This window comes from Barbus barbus (genome assembly GCF_936440315.1).
Source record: "Barbus barbus genome assembly, chromosome: 47".
Lineage (NCBI taxonomy): Eukaryota > Metazoa > Chordata > Actinopteri > Cypriniformes > Cyprinidae > Barbus > Barbus barbus.
Genome location: NC_136725.1, coordinates 8010958 through 8029492, shown reverse-complemented (window position 1 = coordinate 8029492; position 18535 = coordinate 8010958). Strand labels below are relative to the sequence as shown.

The 18535-nt window shown below is 36.2% G+C and overlaps 1 protein-coding gene across 1 annotated transcript in view; it reads left to right on the top strand.

The window, feature by feature from the left end:
- The first annotated feature begins 1861 nt into the window (after positions 1–1861).
- The window catches only part of LOC306865464 (endothelial cell-selective adhesion molecule-like), a 37158-nt gene continuing 20484 nt past the window's right edge, over positions 1862–18535 (top strand). Inside the window, exon 1 of the mRNA XM_079410068.1 lies at positions 1862–2196. Coding sequence (XP_079266194.1) covers positions 2127–2196 — 70 coding nt within the window. The 5' untranslated portion in view covers positions 1862–2126. The remainder of the gene's footprint in view (positions 2197–18535) is intronic.

The window sequence follows — 18535 nt, the reverse complement described above, 5'->3', positions numbered from 1 at the left end:
CTGTTTCCAGCTGCTGAGGAGTTGGTGGTCGTCTTTAACATATTTTTCGTTTAATGATGCGCCAAATGTTCTCTATAGGTGAAAGATCTGGACTGCAGGTAAGCCAATTCAGCACCCGAACTCTTCTATACTACAAAGCCATGCTGTTGTAATAGCTGCAGTATGTGGTTTTGCATTCTCCTGCTGAAATACACAAGGCTTTCCCTGAAATAGACATTGTCTGGAGGGGAGCATATGTTGCTCTAAAACCTTAATATAACTTTCAGAATTGACAGTGCCTTCCAAAACATGCAAGCTGCCCATATACCCTTATGCACCTCCATACCATCAGAGATTCTGACTTTTGAACTGAACGCTGATAACACGCTGGAAGGTCTCCCTCCTCTTTAGCCCAGAGGACATGGTGTCCGTGATTTCTAACAAGAATGTCAAAAATTTGGACTCGTCTGACCATAGAACACTTTTCCACTTTGAAACAGTCCATTTTAAATGAGCCTTGGCCCACAGGACACAGCGGCGCTTCTGGACCATGTTCATATATGGCTTCCTTTTTGCATGATAGAGCTTTAGTAGGCATCTGCGGATTGTGTTTACCGACAGTGGTTTCTGGAAGTATTCCTGGGCCCATTTAGTAATGTCAGTGACAGAATCATGCCGATGAGTGATGCAGTGTCATCTGAGGGCCCGAAGACCATGGGAATTCAACAAAGGTCTTCGGTCTTGTCCCATATGCACAGAGATTTCTCCAGTTTCTCTGAATCTTTTGATGATGCTATGCCCTGTAGATGATGAGATTTTCAAAGCCTTTGCAATTTGATGTTGAGGAACGTTGTTTTTAAAGTATTCCACAATCTTTTTACGCACTCTTTCACAGATTGGAGAGCCTCTGCCCACCTTAACTTCTGAGAGACTCTGCCTCTCTAAGACATCCCTTTTATAGCTAATCGTGTTACAGACCTGATGTCAATTAACTTAATTAGTTGCTAGATGTTCTCCCAGCTGAATCTTTTCAAAATATCTTGCTTTTCAGCCCTTTGTTGCCCCTGTGCCAACTTTTTTGGAGACCTGTAGCAGGCATCAAATTTGAAATGAGCTCATTTAGTGCATAAAAGTGTAAAATTTCTCCATTGAAACATTTGATATGTTCTCTGTGTTCTGTTGTGAATAAAACATTGGCTTGTGTGATTTGAAAGTCTTTTAGTTTTCATTTTATTCAAATTTAAAAAACGTCCCAACATTTCCGGAATTCGGGTTCTATCTATCTATCTATCTATCTATCTATCTATCTATCTATCTATCTATCTATCTATCTATCTATCTATCTATCTATCTATCTATGAGATTTCATTTTGTGAGGGGGATTTAAGACGCGGGAGGCGCGCAAGAAAAATACAACCGCGCTAGGTATATTTCTGGTCATTTTAATATGTAATTAATCACAAAAATTAAGTATCCTGGGGATGATCGAGGGGCACAAGAAGAATCTGGAGGGGCACAACGAAAATCTGGAGGGGCATAAAGAAAATCTGGGGGGAACAAAGAAAATCTTAATTAAAAAAACATTGTTTTTGTTATTAATGTGGATATAAATTAATATTACTTTAATTTATATCAAATAATTAAAATGATTCTACTGATATAACCAATATTATTTATAAAAGATATGTTTGTATATTTCCATATGTCATTGCTTTAATCAGTGTGGATTTAATAAGCGCAGCTAGGTCTGGTTTAGTATCCCAGGCGTTCACCTGTAACTGGAGTGATGACGTATCCGTGCACGCAGTGCAGGTGCAACAGCTCGGACTGAAGTGCCGCTAGTGTTCACCACACTCTCGCGGTCTGTGTAGTGCGTAAAGAAACTCCAGCGCTCAGAGAATCTGCTGGGAAACACACGGACACTTGTCCATCTCATTCAACTGAATTCTGTGGAGTCAAAGATGATTTCCAGCTTGGATGTAGCGTCGGTCTTCCCGCGGTGAACATCGCTTGTTTTGAGGAGAACACACAATTTTAGGATACTTGAAAGAGCCTCAGTGCTTTGATTTGTTTGTAGACAACTGTTATCGACGCAGTGTTAATACGGACGAGAGCGCGCAGAGCGGACACTTTTCACATGCTGAGCCATGGAGACGCTAACTTCAGCAAAACTTCACACCTGCCTGTCAATATTCACATTTCTGTGCTGTTTCTCAGGTAGGCTGCTTCTACACAGCTACTGTTATGTGTGCGCTGGGAATATAAATACTTCATGTGTTCAGATACTGGATAGATATGGTTGCTTAGCTTGAGTTCATTCAGTTTCACTCAGGCTGTTTTTAAAGTCAAAAGATTAAAAAAAGCAAGCCAACAGTATTAAGTAATGCTGTATATATTTAAAATTGTTATAAAATGGTTCATTTAGTAAAATTGCATTATATATATATATTACTTACTTACTTTTACTTAAGTAAATATATATATATTAATAGGCTATATTCATGTATACATTTCTGCTTTTGTTGGTTGTTTAGCCTACACTGTAAAAAGTGATACTTTGACTTAACTTAAAAAAATTGAGGAAACCCCTTGCCTTAAAATTATTAAGTAAATAATAATAAAAAAATTAATATAATAATATTAAAAATAATATTTGACAATTCACTTAACTTATTTTTTTTAATTATTATTTACTTAATCATTTTAAGGCCAGGGGTTTCCTCAATTTTAGAAAAAGTTAAGTCAACTTATCACTTTTTACAGTGTACACAGTCTACAAAAATAAGAACAGACAGAATAAGAAAAGCATCAAAGTGAACTGGAATGTAGGTTATAGTTTACCACGTGGAAGGAAACAAAAAAAGTGGAAGAAAAAAAATCTAATAAATATTTTATTTTATTCTATTTATTTTCCTCCACATAAGGGTCAATTTTTTTTAAAGTGAGATGTACCTATACATCAGGTGAAAGCTCAATAAATAATTAAAACATTCCATTGATATATGGTTTGTTAGGATAGGACCATATTTGGCTGAGATACAAATATTTGAAAATCTGAAATCTGAGGGTACAAAAAAAAAAAAAAAAAAAATCACCTTTAAAGTTGTCCAAATGAAATTCTTATCAGTGCTTATTACTAATCAAATATCTTCATGGAACATGATCTTTACTTAATATCGTAATGATTTTTGGCTTAAAAGACAGATAGATAATTTTGAAGCATACAGTGTATTGTTGGCTATTTCTACAAACATACCCATGTGACAGTCTGGTTTTGTGGTCTAGGGTCATATATATATTATACACACACACACATACATACATGCATACATATACATATATAAATAAAGTTCAGTTAAACACATTTTATATATATATTATAATATTCCTCCCACTTGGTAAACTAGTTAGTAAATACACATATACGATACCACATTAATAACATATTTACAATACTACTACATGGTGTCCAGCATATAAACCCTTGAGTCACATGCCCTTATAAAACACTGTTATCTAAACACCTTCATGAGTAGACTAGTTTCAGTTGGGTGTGGTCATCTGCTCATGGAGTCATTTGACAAGCTGCTCTTGAATTATTATGTGTGTGAAAAACAAACAATTGATATTGTTTGGATCTAAGTGACGTAGCATTACTGTAGCGGTTGTAAGTAACAGGATATGACTTATGAGGATTCTGAGATTAATGATCTTTGTTTTTTCATGCATGCATGCACAAGTGACACACATTTTGCAGATGCATCCTCTTCTCTGCAGTGCCTAGAAAAGAGGGGAGTAAAAATTATGTAAAATGGATTAACAGTGGTGTATTTCCTTGAGTAAATTAGATTTAAAATTGACAGAATCCATCAGTGTTTTATATGGAGTGAGTGAGAAGTAGTGAAATGCCTTACATAATAATTGTCACTAATTGTCTGTAATTCTGTAACCACAGAAAAGTTTTAACTGAATGTGAAATCTAGAGCTGCAGGCCAGACATTTGTAGTGCAAACCAAGGATTTACTAAACCCACTGGAATGAAATAGCAAAGAAAAATTCCATTGCAGGGTTTCTGTGTTAAGCCCAGGTGGCAGGGATAAAATTAGTTCAGAAGAACATCATAAATTCCTGTAATTCTGCATTGCTCTGGTAGATTGTACAAGTCAAAGCATGGCTTTTGGTAAAAGCCCTTGTTGGCCGTTTGGTGACACTGGTAAGAACAAAGTAATTTCATGCCAAAGGTTTTATTTGTCCTGTCTTTATATTTAGATAGAAGAACATGGCAACAACTTCAGCGGATAAGACTGTTGCTCTAGATTGCAACTGAAAACTTTATGTTGACAGATTAACAGTGTCCCAAAAAATATTTGGGCACTTAAAATGTCTATATGTCATTGGTTACAAAATATCAGATCAAGTGTTTCTTTAAAAAAAAGAAAGCTAATTTTCCAAGAAAGCTATGAAAGAAAAATGTTAGATTTTAAATGTTAAAAGAAAATATTAATTGTTTAAAATTAAAGGAACAGTTCATCTAAAAATGAAAATTTCCTAAAAAAAAATAAAATAAAGAAAAAAGATCAAACCAATGGTGCAAATGGATCAAACAGCTCATAAAAATATCACAATAATCCACAAGTAATCAACACAACTCCAGTAATGTCTTGTGAAGTGAAAAGCTATATGTTTGTAAAAAAATTAAAAAATAAAAATTAAGGCATTGTATCTTGAAACCATTGCTTCTGGCTAAAATATGAATCCTCTATCCATAATGTTGCTTTCTTCATTCAGAAAGCCATCTCATCTGAATCAGGAGAGAAATCTGCACTGGTAAAGCACTGTTTACAAGACAAAACAAGCTTTTTCATTAGAGGAAGAGTGATTATGGATTATGGACTCTTATTTTGGCCAATAGTGGTTTAAAATTTAAAATGCCTTAATGAAAGCAATTTTGGGTGAACTGTTCATTTAAAACAAACTGTATTTAGAATCTTTCATGTGATAATGAACTCCACATTTGTGAAAAACTGGAGTTTTTCCATTTATGCCATGCTGGTTAGGGTTTGGGATGTGGGGTGGGGTGTGTTGTGTATCAGGATGTCCCATATACGGAAGTGAGAGGACTCCCTCTCCCAGTGCTGTGTCCCCAGAGGAACTTGCTCATTGCGGTCTGGGGTCATGAGAAAACTAGTGGGCGACTTTCCCAACTCTCTTCTTGGCCTATTGCATTCTTGCAAATACACACACACACACACACATATGTATGATGGCATGATAATCCATTTTTAAAAAGATGTGACATATCCTCTTGGAGAGGTTTTTACATTACATGGCTTGTACAGCCAATTGTCCTTTGACGTGCCATTGTGTCTTTGTGTTGACACATTTTCTTTTGAGTGATTTTTATCTTTATTTTTAATGTTGTTGTTTTTTTTTAATTGGATAAGATTATGGTTAATTCGAGTCCTAGAGCAGTTTAGAACACCAGTGTTTTTGCATCCATTCATCATTCAGTTTAACTTGATATGGTGTAGTGGCAGGTTGTCGTGCCGATGTGGCAGTTTAGTCCATACAGAGCTCATGCAGGGTGACGTTGTGTTGATACTTTTACGCTGATCTCTATCTGGTCTTACAGGAATCTGTGTAACAATTCATGAACATAGAGACACTGAGGTCAGACACAGAGACTCCTTCCTGTCAACTCTTGAAGGCACACACAGATTTAGCATGACGTATTTCAGAGGGAACACCTATGTCTTTTTCACTAACAATGTACAGTCCAGTATAACCATGCCATGCATATTTAAATGAAGGCAAATTGCAATTTTTGGGGCATTTTTGCAGCATTTCCTAATTTGCATAATTCCTTTATTGAATGCTGAAACAATGCAGACAGCGCGTGCAAATAAATGTCAGCGGGTGTGATTCATTTTTAGTGAATTTCCATTGTGTCTTGTGAAGGAGTCTTGCATATCGATATATGAAGCCAATTAGTTCAAAATCATATTCATATTGCATTCATAATACCATAATAATATTGATCCTCCTTACCTTGCAATCCAACAAGAAAAGTAAGAAATTAAGATTTTTATATAGATTTTTTTTTTAAAGCAGAGCATCAAAACTATTGACATGACACTAAATGAATCCTGAAAATCCAGTTAATGCAACTCAGGAGAAGAGTAATCTTGGAGAGCTAGTTGAGCTTCTGTAGAGGAAGTGACAGAGTAATTACCACTGCTGAAATCCAGTGTAATCTCATGTGGCCGGTCAGGAATCATACAGTGCTGAAATGCAGTGACAGCAATTTACTGTTTGACTGTCTGTCTGTCAGATTGACTTATTATACCTGGAGTTCTCCTTTTGCACTGTAAGAATATTTTAAAATATTATCTTCATATGGGAGAATCTTAATTTTTGTTCTAGTGAAAAATATTATTTAACATTACTGAATTATTATACAACCTAGTACTAACTACATCAAGAAACATTCATTTTAAAGATTTTATTACAATTATTATTACTTATTTGAGAATTTTTCTCTTCAAAGTAAAAGCAGAGGCTTTGTGCTAGAACATAATGCATTGCCTTGGTACCTTGCTATTAGGCATCTTAACTTCATGTATGACTGCTCTGGAATGCTCCATATTTTCATCAGCTCCATGCAGCACACTAAAGGCAATTTGCATGGCAGACTGCAGGTGATCAGTTTTTCAGGAATGACTATTATTTAGTTTTAGAAATAACTGTTGTATTTGACACCTCTCTCGAAAAAGACTGCTACCGTAATGCCTATTGGCCTACTGAGAGGTCTGTTCTTGTTAAGCCTCAATCTGTGATCAAGAGTTTCTTTGGGTAAAATGGGTGACCTTGGGGGTCACAGTGTGTTGAAAATCTCTCCAGCCCCCAAAAGAACACCTCTTTCTTCAAATAAATAGCCAGACACAAATATGAGCAAGAAAAAAATATATGTGGCTTGTTATGGAGAGAGAGTGTGAAAAGAGTGAGAATCAGAAGTGAGCTGTCATTGAGGTTATGCCCACATGTCATCCCATCAGCCATTAGAGGACAGAAAACTTTACTTTGCAGCTCATCAGCACTACTTCAGCTCCTGCGGCTGGGTACAGGCACAAAACCTCATTACTGTAAGAAAAAAAACACCCTGCACACAGTCATTTATAACCTTTGAGAACAGTCATTTTCACATATAATTACATACTCATACTTCAGACTTGAACGGAAGGGTCCTGAACCTGTGTTTACATTCTGGTGACTATAACAATAATTTTGGCGCAGCTCTCATTATAAGCTGTAATTATAGACTTTCAGAGGGAGTGTTAGGATCATTGGCGCACACCAGTGTTTTGGAGAGTTAAGACTTCATTATGTTAATGACAGCTCAGAGGTAAAGACCCTCGCTGGTTTTATCCTCCCATCAGGCTTTCAAGACAAGATGCACACAGACAGAGCTGTTCTCAACATCAACTAAAATGAGTGTGAACATTGATTTAATTTGCATGTTGATGTTTTAATTCTCCATTCCATTTGTTCCCACTTCAAGACCTTGTGATTTACAGGAAAGATATTACTGTAATTCAATCAAGGGTGACAGGAGGATGGGTTGATCCCGAATAACACATTTAGTTTAGTCCAGTGTGATTTCCACGAATCCAAAGCAAACATTAGATTTGGTCTCTAAAGTTACACTGACCGAGCGGCCATTGCCCCACACTAGTACTAACACTCTAAATAGGGAGGGGATTGATTTGGGGGCCAAGCCTCAAGCCTCAGGCAGTGACCTCTTGTTTCATGTTCTTTCGTTAGCAGTGTTAAGGGTTAAATGCTCTAAAATGAGCTTACTATGTTTAGATTTAAACCCTATTGTTTAGCAGCTATGCATCTTGTGCCAACTCTGAACACAAACACACAGTACGGTGGCCGAGAGAGCTCAACGCGCTGCAAATAGATAAAACACCTGCAAATAAAGAAAACAACTTCCTCAATTTGACAACACATGCTACAAATGCTCACAACATAACCAAACAAAGAAACGCGCTGCAAATAGAAAAAAACGCCTGCAAATTAAGAAAACAACTTTCGTCAATTTGATAGCAGGTGGTGCAAATGCTCACAACACAATCAAATAAAAGAAACACACTGCAAAGGCTCACACAACCAAATACATTTTATTTGCAGTGCATTTATTTTTTGGTTGTGTTGTGAGCATTTACAGCGTGTGCGTTTTAAAATTGAGGAAGTTCTCTTAATTTGCAGGTGTTTTTTCTATTTGCAGCGCATTGAGCTCTCTCGGCCACCGTAACAAAGGGAAATGAGGAAATACGGCTTTGTTGTTGGGCAACAAAAATTATACTCACTTCATGCCTTTCAGTAACTCTAACCTGCATTTTTTTTAGCTGGAAATTCTTCTATAAAGAGACCAACGGTAACATTTTCATTTCTACTGGTATTATGATTAAACTTCAGGTTGTTGCTGCTCTGCTCGCTGTGACCTTCATTGACGTTTGGCAAGTGTGTTTCTTTCCTCAGTGACTGATCATTACTGTCATTGATTTTCTCACTTAAATCCTTTAGTCATTAAGGTGGATCCTCTTTGGCTCGTTACGGAGTTATTTTTGGCTCTAATTTGTATAACTTGTAGTGTTTGAGTTCGAAAGTGTTAGTATTCAGTTTATTATGTGTCTGCTACTAGTGCTGTAGTGTAAAATCATAATGTTTGACTGGCTCTAGTAGAGTTATTAATCATTTAGAAGTTTTTTTCCATAGAAGTTTTATGATATATATATTTTTTTTTTGGTATTATATTAAATAATTTATATAGATTTATATATTATTAAAGAATATATATATATATATATTTTGCCACTGTGTCTTTGCTTTGATTATTATGGCATACCTTTTATTGTCACAGCTCTTGATTCCTGTATTACACTGTTAAAATTTTTCCTGTATTTTTAGAGTAAGTTACTGGCAGCACGGTTGCCAGCAAGTTACTGTATTTTGTTTTACAGCAATGTACTGTAATGCAATTTAACAGTACGTAGAAAAATGTACTGTATAACTATAAAACAGTATCGTACTGTATTTTTACAGTACTTTGTAATTTTGTTTCTACTATAATTTGCTATTGTGCAATTATTATTGTGTAGTTGGAATAGTACATACATATAGTTAGTAAAATTGTGATACTACTATAATTCAGAATACCATTACGAAAGACAATCCAAACATATTTACAAAAGTATTTTTATTAAAACATTTCAAAACATTTTAGTATGGTGTTTCAACTATTTACAGCCATAAAAGCATTTTAAGTGTGCAAGAATATAAATGAAACAAACACATGCATCTTGAGGGCTGGATTGGGAATCAATGTCTTAACAGAGAACTTGATTTATCTTAAATCTATCTAAAAATTAAACTCTTAAAATTAGCAAAAACAATAACAGGTTTCTCATAACCATCACCCATAAATGCAGGGCATGTGGGTGGTGGCAAACAGGCCACTGACCCTCTCTGTGAAGTCCTCCATTTAAACATCATTTTGGACTGAATGAAGCTGTTGACATGCAGGATTGATGGCCATCACTCTGCACCACCGTCCTGATCTTCGGCTCACTCGTTGTCCGCCAGTACATTTCTTCTCATCAGTGGTTGAACTGAAACACAGTAATGAAACACACACAAAGACAGAACCTGTTATCCACAGCACCAATAAAGATGAACAGACAGCATAAGGAAAATAGTGAATTAAAATTCTGTAGCATAGATGAAAAATACATAAATAGTTTAATTCAAAAATTTACATACACCTTGCAGAATCTGCAAAATGTTAATTTTAACAAAATAAGAGGGATTATCATACAAAATGCATGTTATTTGTTTAGTACTGATCTGATTAAGATATTCCACATAAAAGATGCTTACATATAGTCAACAAGAGAAAATAGTTCAACTATAATAAAAATGACCCGTTCAAATGTTTACATACGATTGATTCTTAATATTGTGTTGTTACCTGAACGATCCAAAGCTGTGTTTTTTGTTTAGTGATAGTTGTTCATGAGTCCCTTGTTTGTCCTAAACAGTTAAACTGCCTGCTGTTCTTCAGAAAAATCCTTCAGGTACCACAATTTCTTTGGTTTTCCAGCATTTTTGTGTATTTGAACCCTCTCCAACAATGACTGTATAATTTTGAGATCCATCTTTTCACACTGAGGGCAATTGAGGGACTCATATGCAACTATTACAGAAGGTTCAAATGCTCACTGATGCTCCAGAAGGAAAAACCCATGCATTAAGATCTGGGGGAATCTTCTGTAGCCTCTGAAGGGCAGTACTAAATGAAAAAAAAAAAAAAAAAAGAAAGACGATATTTAGGTAAAATAAGAAAAATTCTTCATTCACATCTTCATTCTGTTCAAAAGTTTTCACCTTTTTAGTTTTCAAGTTTTATAAATTGTCTTAATGGATCCTTTTTCCTTCTGGAGCATCAGTGAGCGTTTGAACCTTCTGTAATAGTTGCATATGAGTCCCTCAATTGTCCTCAGTGTGACAAGATGGATCTCAAAATCATACAGTCATTGTTGTAAAGGGTTCAAATACACAAAAATGCCTGAGAAAACAAAGAATTTGTGGGACCTGAAGGATTTTTCTGAAGAACAGCAGGCAGTTTAACTGTTCAGGACAAACAAGGGACTCATGAACAACTACTGCTTGCCTTGCCTTGCCTTGCCTTGCCTTGCCTTGCCTTGCCTTGGCTTGCCTTGCCTTGCCTTGCCTTGCCTTGCCTTTCTTTAGCACTAATTTTTTAGCCACAGAGTATAATGGATATTGAAGATATTTGAAGCACAAAACACTAATTTGTGATTCCGCAAACACACTTATTACAACCACATGTTGTTACTAAAAGTTCTGAAGACCATTTAAAGAGCTGTGATTTGTTAGTGCTTTTATGCTCATTTTATTTCTTGTGCAGGTCTACTGTGTGCTTTCAATGCAAGACATAATACAGATATTTGAATGTGTCCACTGGTTTTATTTCTTCGAATCTAAGCATATAGACTATTTCTATGATAATTTATGATAATTTTATCCTCAAAAGACAGGCCAGGGGTGATGCTGCATCTCTATGGTATATATCAAGCTAATATCTCACACACTGCTGCTCCCATCAGCTACATCAAGCATGCAATTTGAAAGCAGGGTGATGCAGTATGCATTACGGCATGCAGGGACACGCATATTGTGTGTGTGTGCATGTTTCAGATGGTCATATATGAAGATAACCACTCAAAGCAGGATATTTCTTCTTGACACCTCATTGCAAAAAGGAAACATCTTCTTTCCCAGAATGCACTGCTCATTACAACTCTCACAGTCTGTAATTTACAGCACGCCTGAGACCATCGATATTCCATCCAATCCAAATTCTCACATCTACTCCGAGTCCCAACGCCTTTTAGTTAAGCCCAGGTTTTCGATTGTCACCAACCCCGGCTTTGCATCAAATACATTTTTTGATTTCCCTTGTATGTTGTAACATTGTCCTCTGAGCTCAACCACAGATCATTTTCTCAATGTTCTACCACCGCAATCTCTGGAGTAACATTTTTTTCTGCTTTATCTTTTTCTGCTCTCTATTTCGTTCCTAATTTATACAGGCAGCACTCCATGCATCCCTCAATTCCCAGTTTGCTCTTTCCACGTTTGTGGAAACACTTATGAAAATAATAGCCTAGGGTCCCCCAACAGAGCGTTGCTCCCAAAAACACATTAAAGTGAATGAGAGAGATGTCCTGTTCTTACCCTGTGCCCAATCCATTACTGGCAGTCACTGTCATTAGCCATTCATTCCCACTCACCACTCAGAAATAATCAGTACAGGAAGTGCACCAGGGAGTTCATCTTCTCTCCATCAGTGTAAAAATAGCCGGAGCTGTCAGGAGCAGGTCTGCTTTTTCCCTCCACTATCGATAATTCAGACTCCTAATTACTGTGTGATACATAATTGAGCACTTGATGAAAACCTGTGGATGTTCATTTAAACTGTCTCACCTTTAACCTGCTGCCTCTCACAACGACAGCCTTGGAGAGCTTCCGAATACTAATGAGACTGGGAATGATTGAGAATTGAGGATTTTATGTGAGATTTATGGAAGTCTTCCAGACATAAAAATACCAGTCTTGTCACAAATTAAACTACAAAGTATTACTATCACTGACTAAATTCATGTCTTTAGGATCCTTATTGCGTAATATTATGAGATTTCCCAAAGATAAAATTAATCAAATAATTAAAATACCAATAATTTCTACATTATTAAACATTTCTTTACAGATGCTTTAATCCAAATGACTTGTGTTGCATTCTAATTATATATTTTGTCAGGTCATGCAGTAATGTTTTGCAGTGTGTGTAGTTCTGGAATGATGTATCAGCTTCCAGGACTGCAGCTATCCATTTTTTTTTTTTAGTTACATATTAGTCAGATGGTAATTGCATAATGCATATTTTAATTATGTTAATTAATTATAGGCAAGAGTTTTCATATAGAATTAAACCAAATGCTGACAGTCTTTTGGGGACCAGTATTCTCAGAGATCAGTGGGCAATGGAAGGAAAACTTTCTAGGATAAACAGTAATGCATTGAGCGGAGGCTGTGAGGAAACACCAGCAGTGTCTAGATCAGAGAGTATTGAAGTGAGGTGTCTATTAAAAATACAGAAAGATCCTGAGCTCCAGATTTGACTGTTTAATCGAGCCTGTGAGGATTAGCGTTGGATTATTCAGGCATTGCAAAGAATCAGCAAATTAGCTAGTGGGTTTAATCCGAGAATAGGACGCACACGGAATAAGCACAGATACTCTCTGAGTGTGTGTGGAGGGTAAATATTAAAGTTGTAATGGCTCATTTGACATATTTGTAAAATGAACCATTAATTTGATATGAATCTTCTGGTTTCCCAGCCATTACAAATGTCAGAAAAAAATTCCTTTCATTAAATTATAGATGTATATTCATAAGATCAGCATAAATGCAGGGTTGAGGCTTTAGATGTACCGTCTTAGCCATCAAAGACACAGTAGCAGTGCAGTTACAAATCACCTTACTAAATATTACATAGATCTTTGATGTAATATTCTTCGGTTGATAACTTTGAGGTGACATTGAAATCATTCTCAGAAGCTTTATAAAGACATGAAAGATTTGAAATGCACAGTTGCAAAGGATTACTGCGGAACGGAGCCTGAGGATTGTGTGCAAATGGAAATTTATCCCATCTTTGGAAATGCTGTGCATGGGATATGTGAAGAAACACACTTTCAGATTCACATTGTTCAACATTCAGCTGTCACAAATGAACTCAGAGGTTCATTTTCACGTTTCTTTTGAAGCGTCAATGTTTTGGTCATGAATGATAGCTGCGGCTCTATGAGCGAGGCAGCTGTCAAAGCTGCATGCAGGTGATAAGTTGGGTGCCAGTGAAGGAAGCCTGTCCCTTCAGTGAGTTTTCTATTTCTGGTGGGAGAATTAAGGTAAATCTCATGCCTTTTAATTCTCATGACTCACTGAGCAGAGAACATCTGCAGAAAAGTCTTAAAGTGCAACATCTGAAGTATTATTTATTTATACAGCAAAGCTGAGTGTGGAATTTGCGTACTGAAGCTATTGGGGCATGGCAGCTAAGTACGCAAGCTTGTCCTGGGTTGTCTGATCAAATTGGTGCATGCAATTACAGAGGAGAGAGAGCAATAAGACAGTGGAGATCACCTTACATTTATTCAGTGTGGTTTGTAGTTCAGATAGTAGCAGTTGTTTCACAAGAGGCAGACCTCCTTAAAATCATACCCTTTTGGAGTTTTGTATATGCCTTTCATAACCAAACTTAATATTTGAAAACAAAAAAGGAATACTGTAAGAAATTGTGAAATTGTAAACATGGTTCTGACTCCAGACTTGTGTTGTATGAATAGCGCTTTTTGCATTTTCCCCTGAAGATATTTCTTAAGGCTGTCCACAAGTTTATTAGTTGATACTGATATCAAGATATGGTGTGGCCGATTGCCAATATGATGTTGATTTCTGAAATACAATACAGTTAAATAATAGGAAAAAATACTAAACCACACAATTAAAATGAACATTTATTTTATTTTATATTCATGCACGCCTCATTGCATCCGCCTTAATTTTTAACGTAAGAGCAGCCACCATCATTTATATCTTGAATGTGCGAGGTTTCCAGTGTCCAGTTATTTTTAGCTGTAAAAACATCTCGTTATACTGCTTGATACTGCAAACTGGTATTTCTTATCATATCACTTTATGTACTGTTGTAATTATAAACATACTTGTTTGTAGCCCAAATAATTATACAGTTTACTGCATTTTGGTATTCTTCTAGTTTTTTTTTTTTTTTTTTACCTGTAGAGGCTAATGAAGTCTCACACATTTACACATACCTGCAAACTAGTCGCTTTTCGGTGAAATTCGCCATTTTGAATCAAAATATGTCATTTTTGTGAATCGTCTAGATTTTTTGAGAGATGAGCCCCCCACCCTCTCAAAAAAAAAAATTATTCTGATCTAGACTTCTAGGTCTGGGCGGAGAGAGAGAGAAATGTGTTTGACCAAAATCCCGTTCTTGGTTCGACTTGAAGCAGCGCCGCGCAGACCGAGTCGAAGGCTTTCGAATCGCTCTCTTTGATGTTATACACCGATCAGTCTGCACGGTGCTGATTCAAATCGAATACACCTCATCTTACGAGCTGACCCTCTGAGCCGGTCTGTTTTGACGACACACATAAGCTCGCATCCACATGTAAACATGTCGTCGGCGTGGAAGTTCTTCATTGTGAGTCAAGCTGACACAAAGTTGGCAATTTGTAATAAAATACTGACTATTTTTGCTCAAGTTCACTGATGAAGTTTCAATCAAAGCCACAGCAGAAGTGCTGTGTCTCCCAGCAACACACAACAGCGTTTTGATACTGAATGAATCCATGTTTTTGAATGAATCAAATGAGTCAATGATTCAATAACCTTTCATAAAGACAGTTGCCTCGATTCTGAATGAATCAGACATTTGAATGAATGATTAATGACTCGCTCATTAAAAAAGTAATTTAACGTCATCTACTGGTGGTTTGGTTTCATATTTACAAGTATTGCATTTTTCCCAACATTTTTAACTTGTATGTTCAAAAATATTTAAAACAATATCTTATAAAATTATTAATGCATTTGAAATTTTGTGGCGAAAATGCATATGGCACCTCAGCTTCATCAGTCTGTGTAAATACATCCAATGCCACTTCAGATGCAGCTTCTGTTTCGTCTGTGTTGAAAAGATGGCGTTTGTTGATAGTATGTGCACTCTAATGTGAACATTACAATTTGCAAAAATAAATACTCCACTCCTCACAAAGAGAAGTATGAACATAGATGACAACAAAATTGCGCTGTCCAAAAAGTATTTTTGTATACAAGTATACAAAGTGACCAACATTTAGTTTTCAACCACTGAAAATGGGTATTATACCCCAGGTGAAAAAAAGTACACCTCCATAATGTACTTAAAGTGCTCTATTTTCGAGCACTAATTTTGTACTTGATATACTAAAAATGATTCTTTAGTACTTCTTAAGATAAATTTAAGATCATAAGTGCTATTTTTGGAACGCCATGAATATGTGCTAAAATGCACTTTAACATACTATCTCTGTATTTACAATATGTATTTAGTCACCATTTGTAGTACACTTGAGTGTTCTAGAGTATGAAAGATGGTTCAAGTGTACTACAAGTGGTGACTAAATTATTTTTTTTAAATACAGAGATAGTAGGTTAAAAGAGCATTTTAGTTCATATTCATGGAATTCCAAAATAGCACAGTTGAGTACACTTAAGTTTATCTTAAGTAGTATTAAAGAATCATTTTTGGTATGTTAACTACAAAATTAGTGCGCAAAAATAGAGCACTTTAAGTACATTATGGAAGTGCACTTGTTTACAACAGTCTGAACATGGGGCCTCATTGAGGTCCCCATATCTCTGGGATTGAATGATACAGAAACTTGAAAATAAAAATTCCAAAAGAAAAGTTTATTAAGAACTAGAATCTAAAATTATATTGCAATATCTTTAAGACTTCTTGAGTTATAGGCACACAAACTTTGGAAAAAATAATACTTATGGCAGAAGTATCATATTTTTTGCAAAGACATTTGGTTTTTGACCACTGAAAATGTGTACAATTTATCGATTTACTCCTGGAGCTATATTGAAATTCCATTATCTCTGGAACTGTACCATGTAGGGCATTGTTAAGGACCCAATATCTAAAAGGGCATTAAGATATCTTTAAGACTTTTTGAGTTACACTCTTAAAAATACAGGTGCTTCACGATGCCATAGAGCAGGTATAGGCAACGTTGGTCCAGGAGTGCCGCTGTCCTGTAGAGTTTAGCTCCAACCCTAATCAAACACTCCTGAACAAGCTAATCAAGGTCTTCAGAATTACTAGGGCTACAGGCAGGTGTTCTTTGTGGCAAAAGAAGGTTCTTCAGATAATAAAAAGGTAAGCAAGAGATGGTTCTTTAAAGAACCTTTGACTGAATGGTTCTTTGTGGAACTGAAAATGGTTCTTCTATGGCATTGCTTGAAGAACCTTTTGAAGCACCTTTATTATTAAGAGTGTATAGCCCTACAAACTTTGGAGAAAAAAAACTTCCCCATTTTTGAATGGTTACCATTGGCACATACTGCAACAAAGATTGCTGAATTCAACAGATTTTACTAATAGACCTACCAATCTCTGTGTAAAACTAACATTATGATGCTGCCATCTTTCTTAAGTAATTTTTAACCTCCTGTAATTTGGCTCTGAATCTCAGGTGAAAATTGCCCCCTCTACAAGAGAGTGGATTACTCAGTAAATATTAATCTACGACATTTAATATTTTTGCTTTCTCATCACTATACATGTTTATCATTCTTCAGAATAAGCAAAATCAAACATTTTAGCCGAGGACGTCTGATTGAGGTGGCACGGAAAGATCCAATTGTGATTTATTTATTTTTTCAGTCATTTATAAAAATAAGAGATGAAGGGCTAGACTGCTGTCTTCCAGGAGAAAAAATTGAATTGAATAATTACTTAGCTGCTGATTAAATGTGTGCACTATTTGATTGGTCAAAGTGTTTGACATGTGGCCCCTTTAGCTTGGAAGTAATTGTGCTTTCTTCAGGCTTAGACTGATAATACTAATGGGAAGAGGGTTCAAGCAAACAATGGCTGATTGATTAATTATCTTTTTTAAAACTGAGTTTGAAACTCCTGAATCTGTTAGCATCCCGTTACAATACAAAACAAGTGTTTCTTTGCTGTATTACAGCCATATTAGTCTCTGCATAGCTACATTTTGAGTTTCAGTGCAGTGGTTTGTGCTTATTTCTCAGATGCCTTGATTTATGAGTTGAACACTAGTTTCTGCTCTTCCTTCCACAAAAAGTAATTACATGAAGTACTAATTTGCATTTGCATTCGATATGCATCATTGCAGTCCCATTAGTACCAAGTTTGTTTGCCAAAAGAGAATCTGTTATATCATAATGCTTAAATCTCTGCGTAAATGTCTCATATGTAATTAAAACGCCATAGGCGATCAATTTAATACTGGATGGCCTCTGTGGTTCTTCATAGTAAAACTGTTTGCTGCATTTTTTATTTAAATTTTGTGGTTGAACGTCTCACAAATAACTGTCTAGCAATATAATAGATGTGTTTGTTTGAAATTAAATGCCCTATATAGTGTCTGTGGTAAACCTGTTATTGTTCTTCACTTTTTATGACCATTTTTGCATTTGCCATTTTTATCTCATTATGAAGTGAAGTGAAGTGACATACTTCCAAGTATGGTGACCCATACTCGGAATTTGTGCTCTGCATTTAACCCATCCAACGTGTACACACACAGCAGTGAACACACACACACCGTGAACACACACCCGGAGCCGTGGGCAGCCATTTATGCTGCAGCGCCCGGGGAGCAGTTGGGGGTTCGGTGCCTTGCTCAAGGGCACCTCAGTCGTGGTATTGAGGGTGGAGAGAGCGCTGGACATTCACTCCCCCCACCTACAATCCCTTCGAGTCCCGAGACTCGAACCCGCAACCTTTGGATTACAAGTCCGACTCTCTAACCATTAGGCCACGACTTCCCCAATTATTTATAGTCTATAAATAATTTTCTGTGTACAACTGACTGGGGACCCACAGATTATGTTTTGTATTTGCATATAGTGTGTGGGTATTTACAGTTGCTAATGCCTTTTAGGAAAGTTTTAGAGGTTAGTCTGCAATATTATGGCGCAAATATCTCTTTTAATAACTTGTATGAATTACTTTAAACCCCTTTTTATTCTGTGCAGAAAGACTTAGTTGTATGGAAAGTGGTTCTCTTTAATATTCTGTGCAAAAGAACATTATCATCTTAGTAGCATGCTTTCTTTTGAAATGCAGAGAGGAAGAATGGGA